The sequence below is a fragment of the Chaetura pelagica genome, unplaced genomic scaffold (genome assembly GCF_000747805.2).
Source record: "Chaetura pelagica isolate M959 unplaced genomic scaffold, ChaPel_1.0 scaffold194, whole genome shotgun sequence".
Lineage (NCBI taxonomy): Eukaryota > Metazoa > Chordata > Aves > Apodiformes > Apodidae > Chaetura > Chaetura pelagica.
In genome coordinates, this window is record NW_009952877.1 from 584,886 (window position 1) to 593,811 (window position 8,926).

At 37.9% G+C, this 8,926-nt stretch overlaps 1 protein-coding gene across 1 annotated transcript in view; it reads left to right on the top strand.

Annotated features, from left to right (window-relative positions):
- Window positions 1-8,926, top strand: part of ALK (anaplastic lymphoma receptor tyrosine kinase) — a 330,133-nt gene that overhangs the window by 219,581 nt on the left and 101,626 nt on the right. Inside the window, exon 4 of the mRNA XM_009995276.1 lies at window positions 1,377-1,504. Within this exon, the coding sequence (XP_009993578.1) occupies window positions 1,377-1,504 (128 nt within the window). The remainder of the gene's footprint in view (window positions 1-1,376; window positions 1,505-8,926) is intronic.

The following is an 8,926-nucleotide window of genomic DNA, read 5'->3' on the forward strand; positions in this document are numbered from 1 at the left end:
CTCTTCTTGCTGGAAAAGGAGGGAGGAAGAAACCTAATAAATTATTAAAAAGCAGCAGTGTTTGCTTTTCTGAGTTGCAATTTGAACTGTCTTAGCTGTCAGCAGGGTCTTTATGCTGCCCTATCTTATGATTTTCTTTAGCTACTTAACATACCTTTTGGCAACTTCCCTGTCTGCTGGGAATTTTGTCCAGTTCAGCGAAGTGTAATAACACCATTGTGCACCTGATGAAATAAATAGTATGTGTCCCTCTGGAGCAAGGAAAAGCCTCCTACCTGGTAGCAGTATAAGGTTTGTGATTTGAGAGTGATCCATGCTTGTAGCTTGCACAAGTGATGGTTGGTTGGTGCAAGTGTCATACACCTATGTAGCTGTATTTCCTTTCAGAAGTGAGTCTTAACTTGATAACATCTAAATTTTGGCATACTTCTGGATGGTGAGATTTTTATTATGGATGCCAGATGAACTGTGTAGCTTTATTCAGAGTTCCAGTGGCTTCCCTCCCTCAAGAAAATGTATCATTGTGCACAGCCCAAGTACAAGCACTTGCCCATACTTGATGATACTTTATGTGGAAACATTTCTGTAAGACCAATAAAAATGTGTTGCCCTTGACCCATTATATCAACTAGAAATAGTTCCAGTCTTCCTCAAAAATGCTTAACATTGGTGTTAAAGGAAAGCTTGAGCTGTAGGGGTATTTCTTACTAGGTTTTATTAGACCCCCCATTATCTTGTTTGGCTTCATCTGACCAGGTACAGTACACTAAAAAAAAAAAAAAAAAAAAAAGTTTTTTTCCTTGGTGCTGCACTTTTTCCTGTAACAGAAGAGAATGTGGGAAAGTGTATTAGTAGTGACTGAATGGCTAAACAGAATCTCTTGTTTCTGATCATATTTATGGTTACCTTGTTGCCTCAACCAGCAAGGTGATGCTGGGAATTTTATCTATTGTGCAAGCTCTGGGGACTGGCATATTGCCTGAGTGACTAAGAGACTTGACTGATGAGAAGCAAAAAGAGTATGTACAGCTTGCTTTTCAAAGAAAGTTAAACTGCTTTTAAACATCAGGCAGACATCTGTGAGAAATCCAGGATGACAGAAGTGTGACTGAAGAGAGCAATAAGCTATTTAACTGTTTTTTCCACATCTCAGTGGGGTGGAAACCTCAGTGCTTAGAACCTTGCCTTTGCAAAATCCATGGGAGAGGAAGGTGCTGACCGTGGGGCACCGTGAGGGGAGTGAGGGCTGCAGTAGGAGACACAGTGTGACTAGCCGTATGTGGAGCTGCTGCTCTGGAAGATTTAATCCTTGTAAAGTATTTTTTCTTACCTCTCTTCTCCTTTGTTTTTTTCCTCTCACTGTGTGATGACACCAGATGGGTGTTGCTTCAAAGGAGAGTTGGACAACTAGAGAAACCATTTCGGATCTCACTGGAGTATGTTGCTAATGGGAACAAGAGCATAGCAGCTGTGGATTCCTTTGCAATGAAGAACTGCAGTACAGGTATTTTATTGCTTCTAACTCACAGTCTTTTGATACCTTTTGGGAGAGGAGCATGATTTCTGGCTGTTAAGAACCTTCAGAGAATGAAAGCTTTTCACCAATCAATTGTTTAAATAAATGAAGTAGGGAAGATTTTTTTAATAATGCTGTTGAAGTTTTTAAATTCTTGAAGGAAACACCTTCCTTCCTCCCTTCCTCCCTTCCTCCCTCCCTTCCTCTCTTCCTCCCTTCCTCCCTTCCCTCCTCCAATCCCTCCTTCCTTCCCTCTCCCCTTCTGGTACTGGAAGTCCACTATACCCTCAGAGACTTCTCTAGGCTGATCAGCCCCAAGCCTCTCAGCATGTCCTCATAGGAGAGGTGCTACAGTCCTTGGATCATCCGTTCTGTTGTAAGGGAGTGGGATAGAAGTCAGTCAATTCTACAGTGCTCTGGGAATTCATTGCAATATATTTTATAACAGACTATGGGAGATACTCAGCTTCCATGAAGGTACATGGATTCTTCTCTTGCTAGTGCTTGAAGAAGAGCCATAGGTGAAGAACAGTCAGCTAAGTGGAAGGATAATGCTGGTTGAGTGACCTGTATTTGGCACCATTCTGCAGATGGGAGATGTCTGTTGCTGGGTCTGTTAAGGTACACCATGAGCAAAAAGAGGAACAAATCTCCCATTTTGTCTACAGATTGGTAGAAACTGGCTGCTCCCCTGCTCTGCTTACAGGACATGGTATGAATAATACCACCATGGAAGAAAACTACTTGATCTTTTTTCACTTTTTTGAAATCACTAGGCCTTTTGCACACAGCTGAAGATACTGTACTGTGTGCTTTTACAAGGAAAGAAGGTGGCGATAAGCAGCCAAGGCATCTTAGGCTTGGAGGAAAGAGGGAAGGCAATAAGAAAAGATAAATCTAAATCTAATTTTTCTGCAGCTTTTAGAAGCCTTTGGGCAGCTTAGCTACTTGGATAACAATGTCACTGAAGCACCTGAAACATGCGTGAATTTGGGAAACATCTGAGAAACAGCACCAAGCCTTCAGCCTAATTTTTCTAAACATTTTAAAGACCATTTACACAATTAAAAAATAAATTAAGGCATGCAGACAATCTTAGGAAACCAGGCTGCCATTTCCATGGGTGAATACAGGTTTGGATCTAAATTAGATACCAACAGGAACTTGAAGATGGTAGATGTTTGAGGTAAGCATTTTGAGCACTGGGAATTCAATTTTTTGCATTCTTCAATCATAGAAGAGATAGGAGTTTTATTGCAATTGAACTGAAAAAATAATAGCCTATTTGGGATTGAATGGGAAATTAAAAATAAAAAAGATGCTGATGAAATTCTGAATTATTTAAAATTCTAAATTTAAATGTTCTGGATTTATTTCCCATCTAACTAAAATTTGTTGATTGGAAACATAACTCTATCTTCCGTTTCTTCATTCAACAGTGCAGCAAATTGGAAAATCAAAATTATTTGTCACTTCCATACCTTCACATTTCCCAATTCCCGTAATATAATCAGTTGTCACTGGGTTAGCTTGATTGAAAAAGGAAGGCCCTTGCAGGTTGAGAGGTTTCATTTAGTTTGGAGTTGTTTGGTTTTTTTTGGTTTGGAGCAGATTGTGTTAGTCAGGGTGTAAAAGCTAAACTACTGATTGCCTAATTTTATTTCTTACAACTTACTATTTAAGTGCAGTATCCAAAGTGAAAATAGAATAATAAAAAACTACAATTGCAGAGAAGTGATATATTAATTTGATAATGCCTGTTAAAAATTTGTTCCTTCTGCAAGTAAAGTAATTGGCTCAGTGGCATTTTATAGTTGGTTATAAGTTCTAGTAATAAAAGTAGAGTTAATTTCCTAAGTAATGTGTTGATTTATTAATGATATTTCATTGGTTTCTTACTGATTTTTTATTGCAGTTGCAAATTAATTAATTTGTTAACTTATTTCCAAAAAGTAACTTTTTAAGTAAGGGGCCTGCAGATCAAATGCTTCTAAAATATGTTGAGGATTTAATGATGCTCTAAGGTTTTTAAAAGCAGTTATTTCAGACACTCAGCCTGTCCAAGAGGAAACACTTAGCTTTCAAGTTTTCAAGCTCAGTAAGCAACATAAATATTTATTTTGGAGAAGGGAGAGACTGTGTTCTTGGTTAAATTAATGCTTCTGTCCACTCAGCAATAGCTTTTTTTCAGTAGATACTGAAAGTACACAGAAATACACTCCTTGCCTTCAGAACTGGTAAGCAGTTCTGTGATGAACTCATGGTTATAATACACATCCAGATTTCTGAAAGTTGAAATTAATGTTGTACTAAAAGAAAAATCCTTGATCCACAGCAAAGGACATCTCAAGAAAGGAAAAATTTCGAAGACCTAAAGGTGATTTTTATGGAAAAAGAGATAGTGAAGGAAGAGTAAGAATGTGGACTTGGAACATATGTGAAGAAATATGAGCAACTGCCAAATAGAATTTTTCATTATTCTGTTGGATAAATAGTCTAGGAACAGATTTATTAATCAACTGCAGGAAATCAATAAAGGCTTTCTCCAAAAAGGATTACTTATGTATCTGAAACATTACAAAAATTATTTTTTTGTGTATTCAGACAAAACCTGAATATGTATAATTTCAGTTTTTCCATATATGCTTGCTTTCTGCAGTTCGTCTTACAAATTCATTTGCTGTCAGGAGATTGTGGTTAGATGAAATACCCGTGAGTCCCTTTCTAAAATTAATTCTTGGTGCTTCCCACTGGGAAATTGCCTAGAAAAGTTAACCTCTTTCAAACTGAGAAGTGAAATAATATCAGTGTACCCGATAGACTCATAGAACAGCCCACACTGGAAGGGACTTCAAAAGATGATCTGGTCCAACCTTTCATGGAAAAGGGAGCCTAGATGAGATTTTGTAGCACCCTGACCACCTGCATCTTGAAAACTTCCAGTGATGACAACTCCACCACATCCCTGAAAAGGCTGTTCCAGTGATTGTTCTCACTGTAAAAAAATTAAACATGGGTTTCTAATCTCAGAATCATCCTGGTTGGAAAGGACCTTGAAGATCATCAAGTTCGACTATAACCGAAATCCCCCTACCATAACCTAATTTACCCATTCAGTGCTTAAATCATGTCCCTAAGCACTACATCTATATGTCTTTTAAACACTTCCAGGGATGGTGACTTCACCACCTCCCTGGGCAGCCTGTCCCACTGTCCAACCATTCTTTCGTTAAAGAAATTCTTTCTAATATCCAGTCTAAACCTCCCCTGGTGCAGCTTCAGGCCATTTCGTCTCGTCCTGACATTATTCAATTGAGAGAAGAGGCCAGCTGCCACCTCCCTACAACCTCCTTTCAGGTAGTTGTAGAGAGCAATGAGATCTCCCCTCAGCCTCATTCAAACTAAACAATCCCAGTTCCCTCAGCCTCTCCTCATAGGGCTTATTCTCCAGACTTTTCACCAGATAGCTCTCCTCTGGACATGCTCCAGCAACTCCTCATCCTTCTTGTAGTGAGGGGCCCAGAACTGAACACAGTACTTGAGGTGTGGCCTCAGCAATGCTGAGTACTGGGGCATGACCACTTCTCTACTCTGACTGGCCACACTAATCCTGATGCAGGCCAGGATGCTGTTGGCCTTCTTGGCCAATTGAAGTCCTGTGTGACATAGTTACAGCTAATTTAGGTACTAATAATTAATTCATAAATAATTTTGTATAACTTTTAAGTACATTTCACTTGAGTGAAATTGCAAGGTGTTTACAGAACATTTGTGAAGCAACTAACTTAATTGTGTAATTTTTTAGAATTAATATTTGCTTAGTTGCTATTATGGGATAGTGGAGAGAAGACACAGACCTTCAGTAGAAATAACTGTGTCATCTTATATGGTCTGGAGATCCAACACTGCCCAGAAATTCAGTGGAACAGGTGAACAGAACACTGACCAGAGTTGGTATTGTGCTGTTGTTATAAAACTGAAAAATAGACGTGATCCAAAACAAAATTAAAGTAGTCTTAAATTGCAGAAATAGGTATCTCTATTTAAAAGTTTAGAACCAACATTTACCATAATACTTACTGGGCCTTTGCAGGTAATATCTGTGTAAAAGAAGTTAGAGAATTTCCTGTGTCATTAATGCCATGGTTTAGGAGCTTACCAATAGCACTAATTTATTATGTTTGGATTAAATTCTGAGTATCCTTCCTTTAATAAATAAATAGATAAATAAGGCAGATTGGCTGCATGTGCCTTGGCCTAGCCTATACTATTTAAACAGCTATACTGAGCTGGTTTTTCTGTGGCTCTAATTTCACTAAGTAGGCATTTGAAAAAGCCGTTCTATTTTAAGAATATTTGCCTCCAAATGCTTTGGCAACCATCTTCCTCTCCATTTACCTCTGTATTCCCCATGAGGTATGATTGATTATTCTGACTTCAGGTTGTATCTCAAAAACCATCTCTATCCTGCTAGTCTTTTGATCCTATAAGGGATCTTGTATTGGAGAAAAAAAACTTAGTTTACAGATGAGTTAGGTGGCTGTAGTGAAGTAAAATAATTTTAAGGTAATTCCAAAGTGAAAAATATTTTACTTGTGTTTTTTGCCCATTTAAATAAAAATAATTTAATGTACTTGCTATAAGGCAAGTTTTGTTTTCATTTTTAAAATTTTTATCTTTTAAAAATTAAGTTATAGTAGCACTAAGAATGAAATATTAAGCAAATTCAGTCTTAATATTGCTTCTAGAATAGGCACAGTAACTAAATTAGTGGTAGAATAACTTTTTGCAGTAATGAATGATTATGCATTTCTGTTGCTTACTGTGAGCAGTTACTTCTTGTGAAACCAAATTTAGATAGTGATGGTTAAATAGTTTAACCTATTTAGAACATTAGTGTAGTCACCAAAGAGGAGGAGAACATGAACCTGACTATCTAGAACATTTGTTTTTCATAGGTCTGTCATTCCAGTGTGTTGGTGAATGTGACCTAGTGTTCTGTTGGATTTTTAGTAATCAAATTATATATCTTTTGGGTTTTTTAAGATATGAGGAGGGAGCTATAAATAAATGTTTTGGAAGGTGTACTAATGCTCATAAAACTCGTCTTTAAAATGGATGCATTCATACAGAGGGTAGGCTGTAATCTGCCACAGTAGGGTTCGATGTGGGTGTTTCTTAGATAAAGTTAGTGTCTTTCCAGAGTGTGCAGGTTTATCTGCTCTAATTCAAAAAAAGGTTAGGTGATTTTGGTTAATAAAAATAATCGAGAAATCTCAGCCTTTAAAATCCAAAGCTTTACTAATCAAAAGAGAAGGGCTGCTCACAAAAGATGGTGGAAGCTGCATGAAACACATTGCAAATTCTTCAGTTGCCCTATGAATGTTGGCAGTTGTGGCTCTTAATTCATCAGTATGTTGTCTTTTTAATGCTCTATATGATTTTTCCTGACCTTCTCCCTTAATTAAAGCTAATTTCAACAGGGGAGCCATTGATTCAGTGAAAGAAAATTAACTCTGTAATCTGCCTTCCCCAAACTGGACTTACTACTATGAATTGCTGCCACTTAGTTCTTGTGGTGTTTTAACTGCCTGAATTTTTTTAAGCAATCATAGGATTCACTATTATCACTTGAGAAATGGGGAGAGGACAATGATGGTTTACAGATGACCCAATGATTTTAGACCAGTATTACTTCAGATTCAGAGACCTGTGCAAGCTGATTCCATTGTGTAAGTAGACAGTCTGTCTCTCCCCTTCTCTCTCTGTAATAAACCCTTGCATTTTCAGAAGACTGCTAGCCTGTAACAGAGAGGGCATGCAGAACCTTGTTTGTGCTATACCAAAGTCGGGGTATGTCGCGAGCCGGTACCAGAGGGCTGACTGTTCCCCACAGGGTAATTTTGCTCTCAGTTTTATGTTTTTTAGAGGCCCATGAAGTTCCCTGTTAGCTGTTGGAAAGGTTTTTGATTTAAACAGGACTAATGTTTGAAGATGTTAAGACCTGATTATGCAACTTGGTTCATGTATTTGAAGAATTACAGTGGTCTTTGAGAAGTGTTGAGAGACAGTGGGGAAGCTTAGAAAGTCAGAAGAGGGAGATGAGCAAGCAAAAAGAAGAGTCAGGCTGCATGAGCAAACGAATAAATGAGGGTGAGAGGTGAGGAAAGAAGAGATAGTGATAAACCAGTAGCACTGGAAATAAATTACAGGATATCAGGCGGGAACAACTAGTCTGGATAGTGGAAATTATTTAAGAGTTTGACCAGTTAGAGATTGGAATAAACATTTACAATCCAATTAATCAGCTAGAAGAATAAAACTTAATCAGATAGCCATTCAGTCAACCAGACTGAACTAAGTAAATAGATGATCTGTTGAACTGGCAAGTAAACCAAGGGAGACTGAGGAAAATTCAGTGAACTGTGAAAACTGAATGAAATGCAAAAGGATTAAGCAAGTAACATGTAAATTATCAAAGATAAATATGAGAATGTCCAGGTGGAAGCTAGTCCCCTTTTTTGGCATGACTCAAAAGAGCCCAAATAGCTTTGGTATACAAAGCCACGTTTGGAAGATGAAGAGAAAGAATGAGGTAAGGATGAGATAAGAAGGAAAGAAGATTTTCTCTGTGTTTCCAGGTTGTGGAAGGTGAAATAATGTTAGCAGTAACGACCTTTTTTTGTTGTTGTTTTAAAGGCCTGCATAGGTATCATACAAATACTGGATTCTGAGATACCACTGATATGTAGTGGTGCAACACATACAATATTGAGAAATGGTATAATTCCTCCTCTTTCTTACCACAGGGAAGACTTCTTTAGACTTTGGCTTGGGATACTTCTGCACCTCAGGGCTTATCTTCTTAAGTATTTAAGTTCAGATTCTTTTCTCTGTCTGAGAGGTCTCATTGCAAATCTGCTCCAGTTTTGCTATAAATCCAGCTCTCCCCTTTTCATGTCTAAAACCTTCATTTTTCTGCCTCAGGTAGCACTGTTTGCTTTGCTCTGCTATTCTATTTCTCCATGGTCTACTGCAGCCATCTTTTTTAGCAAACCAATTGCTGAATCAAACCACAGATATTGTTTAATAATTTTACACTGTATCTAGCATGGGAGGGTTGTGGCATGTTGGTGCCAGCAGTGATGGGTACAGGGAAGTAGATGCACTGCAGTGGAACAACTAAAACCAGAAATCCCCAACTTTGTAGTTCCAGATAATATGTGAATAGAAATGGCAACTGACTAAACCCAAAACATCAGTTTTTCCCTGAAAAATTTAAGAATCATAAAAGAAGAGAGAAGTTTTCTGAAAAGGAGTGCATGTCTGTCACAGTTTGACTCAGGATCAGTGATTAAACCAATGACAACAATGGTCTTGATACCCTCTCCTCCCCACCAAGGTAGGGAA